The sequence below is a fragment of the Hippichthys cyanospilos genome, chromosome 6 (genome assembly GCF_059441005.1).
Source record: "Hippichthys cyanospilos isolate Australia breed blue-spotted pipefish chromosome 6, RoL_Hcya_1.0, whole genome shotgun sequence".
Lineage (NCBI taxonomy): Eukaryota > Metazoa > Chordata > Actinopteri > Syngnathiformes > Syngnathidae > Hippichthys > Hippichthys cyanospilos.
The window spans coordinates 15,114,776-15,133,493 of NC_142374.1; the positions used below are offsets into that span (position 1 = coordinate 15,114,776).

Consider the following 18,718-nt stretch of genomic DNA (forward strand, 5'->3'; position numbering starts at 1 on the left):
ACCCACAAAAATAATAAAAATTGTATGGTCTGTCTTTGTAGTCTGTGACATGATGACGCTTCAATACATAGCCATTAACTGGTCTCTACCGCCACCTACTGTCTTGAGGTGAAACACAAGTCAACAAATAATTTTCTGTCTGCTGACATAGTGTGACCACCACTGACACACCATTCGCTGGAAATAAATGTAATAAATCCTATCAAAATACATCTCAACATTTTTAATTATAATGGCTTTATATGGTCCAATATTTGGACAATGATTATTTTTGCACTCAAAATCCTGCACGTCCAGCTGCAATCACATAGAAATATCAAAATCATTGCATTTTAAAATTGTACAAGTTTTAATCATCTGCTGGAAATTTTTAGCTCCCTAATGTTTTAGTTCATTGATTCTTTTATAATATCATTTAAAACATCAAAGGAATTTCCATAATATGCCACAAGGTATTCCACAAGGTTTTAAGAAAAGTTGCATGTCATAAGTTTGTCTGCATGTGATGCTTTGATGTTTGTCTATTTATTCAGAAGCCAAACTATACTATTGTGCATTATTTGTTAGACTACAGTTAAATATGACTTTTCTTAGGCAACATCAAGCTTGTTTTAAATATACACATGTAATTCTCTTTAGTTGGATAGTAAACTTCAACTGGGAGGGGCAGAGAGCTTGAACTCAAAATTTTCCTTATTAAATTCACCTTAACATTTCAGAAAAAAAAAACTCAACCAAAAATTGTAATACTTTGTTATTTTAGCAGATCAAAAGATTGACATACTGTACAACATCAAACAGTGACCTCAGTCATTTATTTATTTTTTAACAGACAGTTTCAACCATTCACCTTCCGCAGTATTTGACGCTAGTCCTAAATGCTGGCTGCAACCTTTAGCTGCGATCACCAGGGGGAATTGTGCCGTTTTCTTGGAGAAAAATTCTATGGAGAAATTCACCAATATCTATACTGTATATCAGTGAATTTCTCCTTATTGTGCTAACTTTTTTTTTTTATAGCATTTTCTGTATTTGGAACTTATTATTACTGAACCATGCCCGATTAGTGTGTACACCGCTTTCTTTGTTTGGTGGGGTGAGGGAAAAAAAAACAAAAAACTGGAGATCACACATGATTATTTTATTCCACATGACCTTACTTCCACCAAATATGTTGTCAAAGACGTGTCAAGTTCTCATTAACATTTTGCTTGCAATTTTGCTTGATTGTCCACTTACAGTACATGTCAGCAGATAGCTACATCAGCTCCCACTGCTCTAAAAATTGCATATTTCGCTCGAGGATTGAGGTAGCACGGATTCAGTCCATCGTGAGGTCAGTAATGATACATTCGTCGCCTATACAAAAATACATCACAGCACAGTTATGGGTCCAGTGGACATTCCTGAGTTCAGAAATCCCCCCCCCCCCAAAAAAAAAAAACAACTTTTCAAATGAGGTAAGTATGGCAATTTTTCTACACAAAGAAACTCCCAGCAGATATGTTTGAGGCAGAACTATAATAATTAAATAAAACACGAATAAAAACTCCAACCAGCAAATGTTTCTAAAGCTCCTAAATACAAAAGGTCCTGTGGTACCTGAAAGTGTACAAACTTCCCTGAAGGTTGCCATGAAAACTCTCCTTGCAGTAACAAGCTACCCGTCGGCCTATCTACCGGTCACGAAACAGAACTATGACCCAGAGCTAAGGCTTTTTTGGTCTTCATTCACTTTGGCAACACCGCTGTTCTATGAGCAACATTGATAAGCTAGCTATTGATGTCTCAAAAACAGTATTGATTCTCTCTGAGCTCTAAAGACACTTAAACATGTGAACATCTCTACGATCCAAAAAAAGCTTACGTCAGGAACTACGATTAACACGTTAGAAGCTTTCCGAGGCCACAAGCTTGACAATATTAACGCAAACAAACAGCAAACGCGTCATGAAAAACATCCAAATGTGTCGAGGCATATTTCATACAGTTCTCGCTTGACTAGTGAGCTCATTTAATGTATACCGCTCAAAGACATTGGTAAGAAGAGTAAAAAACAAAACAAACAATAACCGATCTTTAATTTGGTCCCTTTGAGGAGTTGGAGGATGAAGAGGAGGGGCTGTGAGAGGCGGAGAAGGCACTGAAGCCGCTCGTCCCGGCTGGAGTTACAGCCTGCGAAGCCACGGGAGCTCCGGACTTCTGAGCAAAGAGTGTTCCTGATGACAAAGACAAACCCGAGTCAGTCCTGGTATCAACAGCCGTCTCGTCCGATATGCCTGCTCTTGGTTCTGAGCAGCGCAGGTGGCGAATGCGAGGACAACCCAGCGTTGGTGGAACCAGAGGGCGGGGGCTGGGGGGAGGGCTGAACCAAGAGCTGCCACTCCAGATAAGTGACAAGTTACGGTAACCATGCAAGGAATGTGTTTTATTTTAGATGAAAACCTTTCTGCTGCATATGTGCTGTTAAATGTATTTTAGCACCCTTTACTGGTAACAAGTTTATACATAGTTTATGCCTGCAGTTGTGCCCAAATGGTTTTGTCCTGAAATATTCCAGCAGCCAGCCTTTGTGAAAGGCATCATATATTAGGTTGTTCTCATTATGGGTTTATTTCTTGTCTAGAATAGCGTGCATTGCTATCCATCTATGCAGTCCTAGTTCATCTCGCCCCAGTCCTTAGATAAAGCTGAGCTGGGACCTTGGCCCAGCTGTTGGTGGTGCCCGGCTGACTCTTTTTGTTATGTCTCGTAATGTGCAATGCTTGCTGAATGAATAAAAAGCAGGCGTGGACGCTTGAGTGGCGAACGCCGATGGCGGAGCACGAAACATTGTGAGAAGGCCAGTCAATGCTTCAGAATGATCCGTACCATTACAAGTGACGCGTGACACGAAAGGCCTTGGTATGCTTTTATTTTGACATTCCTCCCAGAGGCACGGTTGCGCCAAGTCAACTATCGATGATCTTGTGCTCCTAGAGCAGGGATCACCTTGATAATAACGGGCGACAGCTTAGAAGTATGTTATTATTAGATAACTTTCAAATGAATTGCTATAAATGATCAAGTGGAACAACTTACCTGAGTACATGGTGCCATTGACTTCCACAGACACACTAATACTGGCCGCTCCATTGGTGGAGATACTCAAAGACAAATCCTGTTTGTTCTCTGTGGGAAAGCAATGTAAACATTTCCAAAAATGGCCGCGTCCATGAGGTCCGCGGACGATAACGCCGAGCGCCGCTCACCGTGACCATTGTTGAGCTTGAAGTTCAGCGGATTGAAGTGGGAGGCCATGGCCAGGAGGTTCTGCTGGAGCGCCTGCTGCATGAGGCGCTGCTGCTCCTCGGCCAGACGCATCATTTTCTTTTCTGGGCCATCAGCGACAGCGCCCCCTATGCCGCGTTCCAGCCTCTCTCGTAGATGCTCCAGAGTGGCAGCTTGGGCCAACTGCTGCTGCTGCTGTTGCTGCTGCTGCTGCTGCTGCTGCCCCAGTGCCAGTGCCATAGGCAGCCGGCTGGGAATCACCGGCGTTGAAGCCTCATCTGTAGCATTGCAGAGAAGGTCCAATTAGAGAAAATAATTTCAGCACCCATTAGGGCTGATCATACCTGGATTTTTCTTCACATTGGGGCTGATTAACTGAGTGGAAGTGTTGTGTCCAGAGGTGGGGGTTTGCATGGACGGGGAAGCGAGGAGATTGTGTGGAGCTGGGTTTGGAGAGGGCGAGTAGCGGTACAGGCTGTTGGTGTAGCTGGGACGCCGACCTTCTCTGCGGTTACTATCGATTGCCGCCTGCAGCTCCCCTGGAGAACTCAGACCCTTCTTTTCGCACTCAAAGGGGTACAGGTACTTCATATACCTAAAAAATGGACATTTCAACTTAACAGGATTTTCTACACAAGCTATTAGATCTCTTCTTGACTTGGATTTCTTGATATAGTGCCCCTTCTACTGTTGCGAAAAGTCGATTTAAACATTGTATGGTGAAAAGCAGGCGTGTTTCATAGTTGTTAGGTAATGGGTTCAAATTTCAGGCTACTAGGATCAGCTGAAGCTTGGACTTGAATTAAGCTACTGTAGGTCTACAACAGTAAAAGAATTAACAGGACACTTCACTTAATAATTTTCAAGCAGCTGGTCACTCGTCATTTTAGTTATTTAAAACATTGTGTGGTCACTAAAACCGACAGCACATAGTTCTTTTTTGCAGTGCGTTATTAATCCAGGCACTTGTAAAAATTTCTAAAAAGGACACATTGAATTATTTTAGCAGTGAAAAGTTAACATTTTGTTTTGAATTTGATAACTTCATTATTCTTACGTGTACAATTAATACCTCTTAAATGCATTTCTCCAATTGCCGTCAGCTGAAAATAACATTGCATGTGCGCAGGTAAACACCAACCACGGCTCACCTTGTGAACGTCACGATAACCAAACCCAGAGACAAGTGAACCGTAATTAATCGTTACCTGAGTTCTGAGCTATTGTGATGTCCTTTTTAGCCAAAAGCAAGTGGCAAAATGCATTTTAGTATTAATTATATAAGAAACATCAGTTTGCAAATTAGTTATAGACAAAAAGAAATGTAGTGTGTGTGTGTGTATATATATATATATATATATATATATATATATATATATATATAGTTTACAGTGCATTTGTTTTCCGCTTGTAGCGCTCTGCTCTGCTGTTGTAACATGTAAGTGTTCAGAATCATGGGGTAATAAATGATTTGCATTATCATTAGATTAACTGCCAAGACTCAGAAAGGACATTGTGTGCCTTATCATGAGCAAGTGTACTATCCAGTTGATTTTGAGAGCGTAAGGGTAATAATAAACCTAGACATGCACTGGCATAGTTCAGACACGTACTGCGTGCGGAGCGTGAAAGCTGCACTGGTAATGGACGTGGGGAGGTTAAGACCTCTGGTGATCTCCCTCCAAATCTTCTTGTTGATGACCTCCACCAGGCCCCCCTTTTCTGTTACGAGCTTATACAGTTTGTACAGGTCCAGCACCTGCTTGGCCATAATGGGGATGCGGTTCACAGGTGTCCCTGGGGGAAGCAAAACAATAATTACAATGGTAACAGTTTCTTCATATTGCAACAATATTTGCACAAATAGGACAAGAAAACGACAATGTCTGGTCTGCTTTGTTCAGCTTTAAGGCCAGTAATTAAAATCAGATTGAAAAAAATGCTCAGCGTGCGCAACCACTGCGGATAGACTCCTCTAATGAAGTTTATTTTCGATGTATGGGGGCTGGGGGTAATTCCACAGCAAATGCTTTGTTTGAGGATTGATTTGAGCACAGCGTGGGGGGTGGGGTAGGAGAGCAGCAGTGGCTGCCAATCACGGCGTTGACGGCTAACTCCACAGAGCCTGAGCCTCTATAGTAAAGCCATTTCATGAAAAAGGATAAATACAAGTTGAGGAAATAAGATTAGTTTGGGATAAGCATGACCACATGCATGGGCCGTCTTGTGTGTCAGTGGGCTGATTATTTGTTTTATGAAATCAGTTCAACGCAATTAGCTTGAATTTGCATATGAAATATAGTGTATAATCAATACAATAAAATATTGTATTTTACACAGTGTATTATATCAATGATATGAATGAATACAATGTGATTCATGCTGCAAAACATGCCTTTCATTGTATTTTTTATTTAACACAAATAATTCAAGGCTTGAAAAGATCTTCAAGATGGTGTACATTGACTTCAAATATATAGATCCAGCTTGGCTGGAAGTTGACATTTTAGTAAGCATTCAAACATCTCTTATTACTTAATATTAAACTACTCTCTATGCCTTATATTGTTCATTAAACTTTCACTGAGAAGTGTAGTTAAGAGTTTGGTTACATATTAAATAAAAGTCACCTAATAATAGCCGAGTCACCAACTACTAAAACCTAACATTTGCCTGTAAAATATATCATTTGATTGGTATAAATACTCCGCTTTTTGAGGCATATAACAGCAGTTTAAAAAACTGCTTTATATTAATAAGAACAGGAAATGAAAATCTGACCTCGTTTTTGCATGAAAACAAACAGATCATCGAGAAATTCCTTGCGCTGGGGGTCGTTGTCCAGTTCGTATAGCTACAACGCAGAAGAAAAAAACTCATTAGCATAAATTCTTGTCAAAATGAAAAGAAATGGCCTCCACTGAATCCAATGACCTTTGCAAAGTCCCTGGATGGTTCTGCTCTTCCTCTTCCTCCTTCGTTATCATCAGCCCAGATGGGAGCTCTCTGTGGAAGGAAGACAGAAGGGATGTTTGGAATAGGGCCTGACTAATTAATTGAATGACCGACATCAGGCCTTTGCAAAAATATTAACTGTTAAAAACCAACCTCCTTAAGCTCTCGGGTTTCATTTCCCACCAACCAAATGGTTCAAACTATAACGGAAGTGTATGAAAATAAGGGATTAGAAGACGATGCACACCTTTGAAAGATTAATGTGCCAAAACTTGAAGAGCCTTTTATCTGAAAACGAGGGATTTCAGAGGACTTTTGGTGATTCAGCAGAAAGTCGTGGGTCGTGGTCTCCTGACTGAACATGATCATTTTTCATATTCAACACACAAGTTTTTTTTTTTGCGAGTACATTATTTGACGATATAGAGGCTAAATTGTACCATATAACGAGTGGTCCGAAGCCCAAATCTAACGCACTCCTTTGCACCCAGTGGTTGAGAGGCATTTGCAGATGGTTCTTGGCTTTTCCACCCTATTAGTTAGATGACTTCTACTCCTTAAATGGAAACTTTCCCAACAAACCACCACTCATAACAGGTGGATTAAACAGTTGCTACTGTCCATAAAACTTGAAAAACCGCTTTTTCTCTTCAAGGTTCTCCAGGTGCCTGATTGTGAGGATTGAGCCCCCCCTTTTCATTTTTTGTATTTAATCTGATATTTTTTGTATATTTACTTATATATATATATATATATATATATATATATATATATATATATATATATATATATATATATATAAATATATATAAATATATATATATATATAAATATATATAAATATAAATATATATAAATATATATATATATATATATATATATATATATATATACACACACACACTTCAATATTGTGCTATTGTTCTTCCTAGTTTGTTTTCTGTGAGGCTGTTTGTTACTTTACTTCATTTGATATCTGCTGAGCCCAACTTCAAGGTTGGCGTTATGGCATGCGAGGTTTTGTGGGGAAAAAAAAAGGAAATTCTAGGAGCATGACTAAATTATTAAAATAAATAAATAAATAAATAAATAAAATAAAATACAATAAAATAAAATAAATATAAAACTAGGGATTTGAACTTGGCAACTGGTGATTTATACAGGAAAATGTTGAAAATGATCAGGGGTGCCCAACCATTTAAGGTACCAATTGGAGAAATTTGGCAAAAGAGCCTCTGTAAATATTCCACCTGTTATCACTCAGGTCTGGAGACTGTACTCCCCTTTTTCAACCCTTTAGTCCCCAGAAAGAAAGGGTGCTGGTATGTGTACATAATACATTATTGGGGGGGGATTGCTCAGAGATGTGGCCAGGGAGAGGGAGATGGCTCCATTGTCATGTGGTAGTTTATTGTGACATGGTATTGCTTCTATCAGCTCCTACTTCATGTGACGGTTAAAGGTTAAAATGTGAGCAAGTGTGCAACCGTGTGGAAAAGCCTGCTGAGATGTTATTGTTCCCCAGACACGCATGCACAGCTGTGAGATGATTGCAATATGAAAGTGTACGGCAAAGAAAATTCGCGCCGTGTGCATAATACATCCAAAAGTCACCGTTTGACGTCATTGTTGCCACCACAATTGCTACCGGCCGGCTTGTCGTCATACGTGGCTTACGATTCACTTCAATTTGATGTTTGGTACTAAAACAAGAGTGTGTTTTAGACAACACCACATGTGCTTGTGTCGGACAGGATCGTCTTGTCCATTTATCACACTTGTGCTTTATCAAAATAATGGAATGTTTTGGTTATTGCTCTGATTGTGATTGTAACATCTCCATTGTTTTTGCTTAACAACCAAAACCATGGTTCAAGGAATGATCCCATAACATAATTTCACACTCTCAGCTATAAAACACATGGGAACCAAAACATCAAAAAACATCAACTACAACCCCCTTGTGTTTACAGTAGAAACACAGCTCTTAGCCTCTCTTTTGACTCTACAGGGAATTATTTTGAAGATTTTTCCAGTAGATTCACCAAAGAGGGGCGTTTACACGATATAGGCCCCGAGAAAAAAAAAAAAAAAAAAAAAAAACGCCATAGGAAAAGCAGTTGTTCAAACAATTCTTGTTCACATGGACCCATGCCAGGCTACAAGTTTCCAACAGTGACTTGCCCCCTTGCAGGCAACAGTCTTTTGAATAAAGACTTGGACTTACGATTTATTGGGTTTGAACCATTTTGAAAAATAATGTAATTGTTTTGATATTAGTTGCTATGGTCATTTAGTTCATCATGCCGTACAGGATTGATGTACTGATGGAGAACTAGCTTTTCAGAGATACGTCAGAATGCCGAGCTGTCATAGCAACCTGTTTTGCCTTATTCCAAGTCTAGTGTTCAGTGTTTGGTTTCCAAATCCAAATAAGACGATAATAAGCCGCCATAAAAAAAAAAAATAAAAAAAATAAATAAATTAAAAAAAAACAGCTGGCAGAAAATTAGCTCCTCTATGTAATGCCTCTGCCCCCTTCAGTAAACGATGGCTGCACACATGTTGTCCGACAAAATATGTTTTCCCGGCTTTTTTAATATAACCAGCATAACCAAAAACACACCTGAATCCATATCTATTTTTTCCTTTAGAGCTTTACAGTTGAATTATATGATTATTAGTTAAAATTTGATTTTTTTGTTCTTCAAAAGTTCTCCTCTCACGCAATATCAGCTTCTTGTTATCCGAATATTTTTGGCTTATAGGATCGGGTGTCATTTTCGACAACAGTATTTTTCAAAATTGCAACGTTTGACATTTAAAAATCATTGAAATCTCATTGATTTCAATTGTTCAGCCCAACAAATAGCAAGGACTGCTACATTCTAGGGACAATCGTGTTTTTTTGAAGTTTATTTATAAAGTTTAAAGTAAAAACAAGAACCCAGTTTACTTCAAAGCGCTTACTCAATCACACCCCAACCTCAATGAGTTATTATTTACTAAATGTCTTCCTGTATAGCTTCAACTAAACGATTGTCTGCAGTATCCTCTCACACAAACATCACTGTGGGGTAGCTTTTGACACATGTAATAGCGGGGCTTAGAATTTCTAATAAAGGGCCTTCTACTCCCCCGCGTAGAAACTCTATTGACGCCAAGGTAGATAAACATCCCAGTCCTTTCACCATCAAATGGAAATAAAACCCTTCCCCCCTTATTGATGAGCAAGTGAGACCTACTGTGGCTCTATTAACAAAAGAGCTGGCAGTTAATTGCTCACAGAGCTTTCACACAAGCAACCCTGGGAATGCTGATAGTATTCAGTATGTAGGTCAGCTAAAGGTTTCTTTTGTTTCAGGAAAACTTTACTTTTTACTATCACTTGCAAAAAAAATTGCTTTTTAAAATTGTAGTATTTGTGGCCTGGTTTTGCACTCCCACGCTTATTTTAAATTGATTCTTAAAGGCCTCATTATAAAATCATTCAACGGAGCAAAAGTGAAATTATAGCGCTTCAATAGAACCACAGGGGGGGATGAAAATTTTAATCCAAATCAAATCATGCGGCCTTTAATCCCCATACAAGTCAAGATCATTTATCCGACCCCTCGCTGAGCGAACGGGGGCTCTTCAACCCCTCGCAAAGCGCTACGGCCTTTACAGTGAGACCGCACACAAAGGGATGAACAATGGCTGTCCAGTTTGGGGAATTTTACTGTATTGCCAAAGACGCTTCTTTAAACAATGAGGGCAGAGGAGACAAAAATGAACAGAAAGTGTACAGCCATTATTATGTAACGTAGGAGTCCAGAGCCTCAAAAAAAAGAGAGAAAAAAAAGAAAGAAGGGACAGCATTTCTAGCAGCAATCTGATCTGCATTTAAATGTGATTTGTCAGGGTGTGATAGCTAAGGGATGAGATCCAAAAGTGAATCTACATCTGAGGATTTTCACTTGCAGGTGACAGCCAACACCTCACATATAAAGACCCTGTGAAAAATCACAGTTTGACATGACTTCCAATGTGTTTTGGTGCTTCAAGCAAAGGGGAGAATTAAACTGGCAAAAAAACATTTCACAATCTTGTGACGCATTTGTGATAGTATACTATTTTATTGTTGCATTAAATAGAGAGTGCCGTTTTTTACACAGCCCGAGTGCCGAGCTGAAGAAAGGACTTGCGTCCTCATTGCTATTATGTATTGATTACTTGCATGTGAATTACTGTGCCATTTAGTGTTGCTAGGAGACAACTAAATTATGCAGGACTATCCTCGGAGCTGTAGCTATCTTAGCAACGTGTTGTTTAGGGGTGTAGCCAGCCCTGGAAAAATATTTTTTTTTCACTCAATAAAGACAAAGGGGCTGGTGAACTGAATGGAGAAATAAAAAGAAAGAGAAATATGCGGGGGAGGAGAGTGCCAAAGTCCATGATCAACACTTCTGCTTCAATGAAACTGTACTGTAAGTAAACTTTACAGTTACATGCTGTGAAGCATCAGCCTGGTGGCCCCTCGGGCTGCTGACTTCATTAATCAGAAAGTATTGTATTGACATGGGGGGCCTGCACAAGGGGGAAGGGGGCCTGTGAAACTGGCTTCCGTTAACCAGGAAACAACATACTGTACATTGGAAGAGATACGGATCAGGAAGCTATTCTTTGCCACTGTGCAATAACTCATTAATTTTGTTTGAAATGAAGAATTATATTGAGTTCATCTATCCAAGCAACAGGTCGATAGTGGGAGGCTGAACTATTAACTGTTCTTTCACTAGACGGTTGAGGATAAAACTACAATGTATCCAGCAGTTGCCATTCACACAACAAAATATTATAGATTTATGTAGTGCTACATATTAATAAATTTGTGAGTAACTTGGGATGAGATCATCATTTCTTCAGTCCACATTGGTGCCTTAAAAGATAGGTTCCATTGAGATGTCAAAACTCCTTTCTATGACCATCAGTACAGCACTGATAGTAATCATTCTACACTGAGCATATACTATATGAGCTGAATCCAAGAACCCAAATTCAAATTTACACTCGAATGCAGTTGAATGCAATTTTCAAATCTCAAATGGTGCAGTTTGAGGGAACAGAATGGGATCATTTTATCTGTTGTAGGATGTATTTCTTAATATATGTATATTTGATTTATTTTTGTAGTTGTACAGTGTTAAGATAAGTGCAGTGCTTAAGAAATGCAGTTGACATGTTTACATGCCAGTTTCAGGAAAACATTAAATGTTGAAGTCAAAGATTATGATTTACATATTTTATATATTTCACACTTGTTCAAAGCGAAGTAGATACAATGTCTTTGAAATGAATTCATGGTTAATTTGCCTTTATTTTTGTGTAAGCATATACGCTGATGATTAATTAATCATCAATTTTTTGATCTTTTTATGAATTACATAACCTCACAAGTGTAATAAGCTTTGTTGATCGTAATTGCGTATTAACAGGTTAATTCATTGCTTGTGTTTGTAACACAAAATACATGGGAACCACAATAGGGACCGCAATGCAACATATTAATCAGTAACCATGAGTACTTTTATAGTGTTTGTCTACATGTGTTGCTACACCTTGAGTGTTAAATCCCGTAAAACACTGCAAAGTATGCTATTCTAGTTTTTGCAGAATGATAGTCTACACTATGTATTGTTTTACATGCACAACATGTAATTCTCTTTGTTTTCGCTTTAGTTTGACAGAAAACTTAACAAGGACTGGCAATGCACAGCTTACAGCCTATTTTCGAAAAAAATGTTAATAAAAAAACTACTGTTGTTTCTGTGACATTTTTTTTTTGCGAAGTGACATTTCTCTAAAGTAAAATATGCTTTTTCTCCATAAAATTTGGGAAACTTTTATGTACATGTTGGGAAACCGGATTACCAAAAAAAAAAAAAAAAAAGCCTACATCCTTGTCAGTGAACACAGATATTGCTTCAGAGCTATAGAGCTGTGGCTTGGACCACAGCCAAGAGGAATTAGCCAGGTTGGTGGCATTTTATTAAGAGTGAATGATATAAGTGAAGTGGACGCTCTCCGCTGTGAGTGGTAATTGAGAACTATTATACTTGGGCATTTTGCCAAAAGCGCCAAATTTTTGTTCTTTCAGCGACAAAGCAAGGGGCTCACAGAGGGGGCGGTTACAGATGTTCAACAAAATGGGGAACGCTTACTTGTTTCAGAGGTTCGTCGTAGGCCCAGTCGGCGTAACCGTTGGCTGACGTGAAGGCAGGTGGGCCGGCGGGAGACAGCACATCCTTCTCTTCCTGTTCCTCCTTTATGGCTACAGGAGGACGAGGAGGAGACGACGTGCCGGCTGCCAGTTGAAGCCCGGGGTAAGGGTTGAAAGGGGGGCCCGAAACCTGCTGCACTCGAGGCTTTTTGGCCACATGATTCGGCCCACTATCCTCCATGTCATCCCCCATCTCCTCCTCATCAGAGTCACCCTCATCATCATCTTCCTCGCCATCATCTTCCTCCTCCTCTTCCTGGGTATTAACTCTACTTACATGGCTGTTCAAAGCTTGCTGAGTGAGTCCATCTGCTTTGCTGAATAGGCCCGGCCTGGGGCCCGCCTGGGCCCTCGCAGCCGCAACAGCAGCGTGTTGGGCGAAGAGGAGCTGAGCTTGTAGGAGGTGTTTCTCCTGGAGGTTCATGTCCTGTTTAACCTCTTGCTGTCTCTGGAGATGTTCCATCAACGCCTCCAGCTTCAGGCCGGCAGGACTGGATTGGGGGCATTTTGTGGAGCTGCCCTCCTCAGATAAACTGGACTGAGACATACACAAACCCATGGCTTCAATCTGGGTCAATTGTTTACTACATTTTTTTGGAGGGCATATTAAAAGTAACTCCTGTCTCAGAAAAAGATAAGTACATGATTGCTATGTAAAGATTAGCATAGTAGCTGGGCATATGTTGTTGCAACAAATTAAATAAATGTATTCAATATTTTTTCACCATAACCAACAACATATCTGTGTAAATGAGTGTAACTGTAGTGATGCATTCTTATCGTCATTCCTCTAAAATGCGCTCATTCAATTTATGGGGAAAAGAATCCAAGCTAGATACTCCAAACTCAAACACATACATTAACAATGAGACTAGACTTTTTTTTTTTTTAATGCGAGCTACGATAGGTGGTCAACATATACACCCACGTTTTATGTTAAGGGAAGAACAGCGTTTAGATAGATAGATAGATAGATAGATAGATAGATAGATAGATAGATAGATAGATAGATAGATAGATAGATAGATAGATAGATAGATAGATAGATAGATAGATAGATAGATAGATAGATAGATAGATAGATAGATTGATTGATTGATTGATTGATTGATTGATTGATTGATTGATTGATTGATTTTCCTTTTCTTTCCGTTGGTGCTTACTCGCTTTTGAGTGAAGTGTTTCCACACTGAGGCATAAAATAGTGGCATACAATACTTATTTTTTTAAATCAACTAGTGTACGACAAAATTAAAAACAAACTAATGCATACAAAACAGAGGACATTGAACTTTTTATCGACAATTCCTGTGTCGTGTGATAAAATGACTGATGAATTTCTTTCAACCTCTTGGCCGATGGTCGATTTAATAAACTAAGCCAATGAAAGGGAAAAATAAGAGAATTGTTAAATCAAGTGTCCCGCTGTGGGTTATCGGGTGAAAAGCAACCAAGGGTGAGGTAACCGAGCAGATATGTGGCCTGCAGCAACGCTTTGTCGGGGTAAGCAAACATGAGTGGGGAGCCTCGAACCGAGCGGTCGTCGACACTCACCATTTGGCCCTTGGAGTAATCCATCACCTCCGATCGACTTCTTCCTTCTTCTTGGGTCCCGCGCGAACGAATCGCATCGCACGAGCCTTCCGGACGGGAAAGGTGGCTCAGAACCAAAGTGACTGGGCTGCTTGGGCTCTTCTTGTTTTAGGAGAACAAGCCGTGTGAAGCGGAGGAGGAGGGGAGGATGAAGGAGGTGGGGTCACGAACAAGCTGCGTGGTCTCGGCACTTGGAAACTACAAACATCTTGTGTTTTTTTTTTTATTTTATTCTTTACAGCCCCAACTTGCAGAAATAAATAAATGGATGAATGAGGTCCGCCCACTGCTCGCAAAAGTTGTTTTCCTTGCAGACACCACTAACAACCGAAAGGTGCTTTTGGACTTCAAACAGTCGCCAATATGGTATGTTGTGTGACTATCAAGCGTCTCGTTGACATCTCCCAGCAAGGGTTTTGCTATACTGACCAGCATTTACATTCAGAATTTTTCGAATTCAAGCGTATCACTTTATATTCCAACAGTTGGTTATCTTATTTTCAGTGTTTCCATTGGCCGATGATGCTACTTTTCCCCTGCCATGTCGATCCATTTGAATCGGGGGGCCATTGAGTTGTACGGGACCCCAATTTGGCTGTTTTAAGGTGAAATCAAGTCCAGACATTATTGAATGATATCCGAGGCCCTACTAGTCTCAACATTGTATTCTGATACATATTTATGGTATCTGAATGAAGAAGAAAAACCCACCTGTTTTTATAAATGTTTGGGGGTAATTTTTTTTAGTAGTCTGTCGACTGAATATGACGTCACAATCGCGCAGGAGGAGGCTCAGGTAACCAGTCACGGTTCAGCTTGTGTGTCACATGACCAGTCCCGCAAAACAAGTGAAATGTGATACTTATTAAAAAAAAATAAAATAAAAACTATTTTTATATTGATGGAGGGAACGGTTTTGGTCTCACCTTCAGATGGGGATGTGAAGGCTTATTAATTATAGCCATTCTTTGCTTATAATTTTTTTTAATGTTAAAAAAAGCATGGGCTGTTGACAGGTCATTTGGTTAGTATTAAAAGCAATGTTTAAGGGGTAGAGTGTACGGGTTAGACCATTTTTCATTATGGTCAGCAGGAGGTGCTGCATTTACCATTGTCCGTAGCTATAACAAACATGGCCGCCCCTGGAGAAGTGCCACTCCCCATGTAATATAATTTAATAACTAGACCCACGATTGTATTTAAAACATATTGTTGGTCATTAAGAACACATTCATTTGCAAATTTTTGAAATTTACAATCATTTAATTCTTTTAATGAAAATGGTCAAAATCTTACACACTGTCCCTTTAAGTGTTAGCATATATCGCCAATATCTACCGATTATACATTATACCAATAGATGGCATTCTTGATGACAATGAGAATCCAATGTTCCAATTGAACACGTTTATTTGAGCTGCATTGAACATTGTCCATGTAAAACACATACGTATGCAGAATGGCTTTTTAATAACGTGAAAATGCTGGCCTCTGGTGGCCACTAGCAAACTTCACAAAAACACTTCCACACCAAGTGCGCTTTCTCATTTATCAACTAATAATGAACCTATTACTTCTTTTTTTTTTCTTTTAAAAACAGTATTCCGAAGATCTCGTTACATATTACAGATAAATTGTCCTTTATTAGGTTCATCAATATTTTACAAGCAAAAGAACGTAATAAAGGCAAAATTAAATATCAGACGGATGAGGCAAATGTAGATACAGATTTTGCGTTCTTAGGACACCCACCACCACTTGATCTGGAAGACAAAAAAACAGAAAAGCAGGAAATTGGCAACGTATATTACAGTGAAATATATATCGGCTCAGAAAACTTACTCAGACTTTGTCAATGCCGAGCTCTTCAGGTGTAGAGATTCCGAGCTCATCTAATGTTGGCCTAAGCTCTTGAAGAAGGTATGGGTAGATCTCTTTGTGTGGGCCAGCTTTATCCTGAGGAGGCAACCGGCAGAAACCAATTACTAACCCAATAAACTAACGACAAGATGGTCACTGGCTGCGTAGCTTCTCACCTTGACCGCTTCGAGAATTCGGATTGCACTGGCCAAGTCGTTTAACCTGCGACAAGCTCGCAGAGCTGCATCAAGAATCTTTGGCTCAGGTACAAGATCGTAACCAATCAATGTGTTCATCCCTGTAATGCACAACATTGCATTAGCAGATGAAAAGTATTTTTTTTTTTTTTTAATAACATGACAAGGATCACCCAAAAAGGAAATCAACCAATAAGGACAAGAAAAAGTCCTTATAAGGCGACTTCCACTTTCATGGATGCTGAGGCCCAAATGAATTTGCGGGTGTGTCACTCCCTTGAGTATACAAATTCTACATCTTAAATAGACACTTCCTATTTTTCTTGTAGAACGATGCGGTGCCACTCAGCAAATATCATGGAGTGATATCAAGGTGTAAATTAATGTTTGAATAATGAAAATTACATCATCACTCAGTAAGAGATAGCTTGCTTACAGGTTTTCCATTTGATCATAAATAGGAAATATGTTGATGCCATGAATAGTTAACAATGAAAATGCAATTTATTCAAACATCAACCCTCAAACAATTTAGTAACCTTTGCAGTTTGGCAAACAAAATTACCCTTCCTGCTATGAAGAAATAGTTTTAAAAGATTAACAACAACTTGAAGTAGACAACTGGTCTGAATAATGGGCAGAATGACAATGGGCTTACATAATAAATACATTTAAACTAATATTGTGACTGCTTATTGATTAAGATTTGCTTAAGGGGACAATGTGTAAGATTTTGACTGTTTTTCATTTAAAATGAATAAATGAAATGATTCTAAAAGTAAAAAACTTGCAAATAAATGTGTTCTTAACAGCCAGCAGTATGTTTTAAATATGATTGTAGGGCCAGTTATCATTTAATTATATTACATTGGGGGTGACACTCCTCCGGAGGCTGCCATGTCTGTTACAGCTATGTACAACTGTAAATGTAGCACCTCATGCAGTCCGTGATGAAAAATGGTCTAAAGCTTACATATTGTCCCTTTGAAAGAAGATAATGTGCTTGGTTCTAAGGAGGCTTACTTTTTCATTGGTTTGCACTCAGCAAGTAAGTTAGCTGTTTTGCCCTGTGTGCCAAGTTTTTGCCGTTTCTTGTGAACTTGTTTTAATTATTTACTTTTATTTATTATTATTATTTGTACGTATCAAGCCATGAAGCCTTGTTAATATAGTGTTTGTTTAAAAAAAAAGGGCACTGAAGACATGTTTGGCCAATTGTGATTAATAATCGTGATTTTAATATTGACCAAAATAATCGTGATTATAATTTTGGCCATAATCATGCAGCCCTATTAAACACCACTGCTTGTATGTACTCTGCTTAAATTAGGCAACGACCTTACCTTTTCTCAGCTCCCATGCATCGATGTCTTGCTTATTGAAGTAGGTAACCCAGCGAGCGTCAAACTCCTCATCTGTCTCTTGTTTCCCATGTGAATAGCACCTTGAGGCCAACAGACCTGCGAAGGGACAAGTGATGCAGAATCTCCATTTAATGAGCAGTACAGTGAATGACACCCAGCCAGTGAAGTGGATATAGGGAATATCTGTCTAGTTTTAAAAATTCAACTGTTATACATTTGCATTAAAGAATTGTTGATTGATCAATGTGCGGCTAAGGGCGTTGTAGTCGGAAGAGTACCGCTCCAGCAAATTAAAGCAGTTTATTTATAACGTTCACCAAAAGCGCGAGACGATGGCACACGTAAACGTCATAAAACACTTATATTCTAGTGGGAAAAGTAAGTGGGACGCTCGTTAGCTCAAAATGTTAGCATTAGCAGCACTACGACTAGGCCTCACGCGTGACACTTTCAACTGGGTCACGGCAAGGACACACACCGAACCGAGCTAACCAACCGAGTGTTAACAGGTCAACGCGCCAAATTTTTAAAAGCCATTTTTTTAGTATGGGTCCACATTCTATCAAAATAGAAGTAGGCGTAATTAAATAGTAGTAAGCGACACATACACGGGCTCATGTTAGCTAGCACGGGAGCCGCGAGGGTAACCTGATTTGTCCGCTATCAGTCACGACAACTTGCTCAGTTTCTGCGGCAGCCATGCCGAACAAATATCTTTGACAAATACCTTGGCAGGCCGGTTTCGTTCGTGTCAGACTCCGAACACCGGAGAAAGACAGGCGGACGGCTGCTCTGAACATGATGCAGGTCAGCCAAGCTGCAACCGACCGGTCAGTTTTGGTAGCACTGCAGGAAGCCCAGTCAACGCCGCTTACCCACAACGTGACGTCACCGGCTCCAGGTGCGCATGTGCAACTTTTTTCCTGTGAAGTTGACCTCGAAACACAAGTGCAGAGAAGCTGCACTTAGTATACTCTTCTGTAGTTGTAGAAAGCAATAAAAATAGTCGCGTGTATAAACACGGAGCTCAAAAATGGTTTTGAATTACAAAGTAAATCAAGTATTTCGCAACTCGCACCTCCCAGTTCAAGGGGACCAGGAGTTGGAAGGCAGAAAATTCCGAATTTTGAGGTTCCTTGAATGCGGCATAAATCAGAGTTTTACCCATTTTAGGGATGGCAATTTTGCCTTTTGCTGCCAACTGAAAATCACAGTTG

The 18,718-nt window shown here is 39.5% G+C and overlaps 2 protein-coding genes and 1 long non-coding RNA gene across 3 annotated transcripts; 1 reads left to right on the forward strand and 2 right to left on the reverse strand.

Annotated features, from left to right (window-relative positions):
- Positions 1-1,120: 1,120 nt before the first annotated feature.
- On the reverse strand, positions 1,121-14,492 carry LOC148422332 (AT-rich interactive domain-containing protein 3B-like). Its single transcript, XM_088416930.1, has 9 exons — positions 14,042-14,492; positions 12,429-13,025; positions 6,205-6,276; positions 6,052-6,124; positions 4,884-5,067; positions 3,615-3,865; positions 3,252-3,548; positions 3,082-3,171; positions 1,121-2,219 (listed from the first exon to the last, which is right to left on the reverse strand). Exons 1-9 carry the CDS (start codon positions 14,063-14,065, stop codon positions 2,080-2,082), a joined length of 1,728 nt encoding a protein of 575 aa, XP_088273056.1. The 5' UTR covers positions 14,066-14,492; the 3' UTR covers positions 1,121-2,079.
- LOC148422333 (uncharacterized) lies at positions 13,875-15,091 on the forward strand. The gene is made up of 3 exons (XR_015865885.1): positions 13,875-14,237; positions 14,322-14,446; positions 14,585-15,091. It is a non-coding gene; the product is annotated as an uncharacterized LOC148422333 (long non-coding RNA).
- A 381-nt stretch (positions 15,092-15,472) lies between these two features.
- On the reverse strand, positions 15,473-18,395 carry cox5aa (cytochrome c oxidase subunit 5Aa). The gene is made up of 5 exons (XM_088416933.1): positions 18,229-18,395; positions 17,481-17,597; positions 16,117-16,238; positions 15,923-16,036; positions 15,473-15,843 (listed from the first exon to the last, which is right to left on the reverse strand). The coding sequence occupies exons 1-4, from the start codon at positions 18,299-18,301 to the stop codon at positions 15,923-15,925; spliced, it is 426 nt and encodes a 141-aa protein (XP_088273059.1). The 5' UTR covers positions 18,302-18,395; the 3' UTR covers positions 15,473-15,843.
- Between the last annotated feature and the right edge of the window lie 323 nt (positions 18,396-18,718).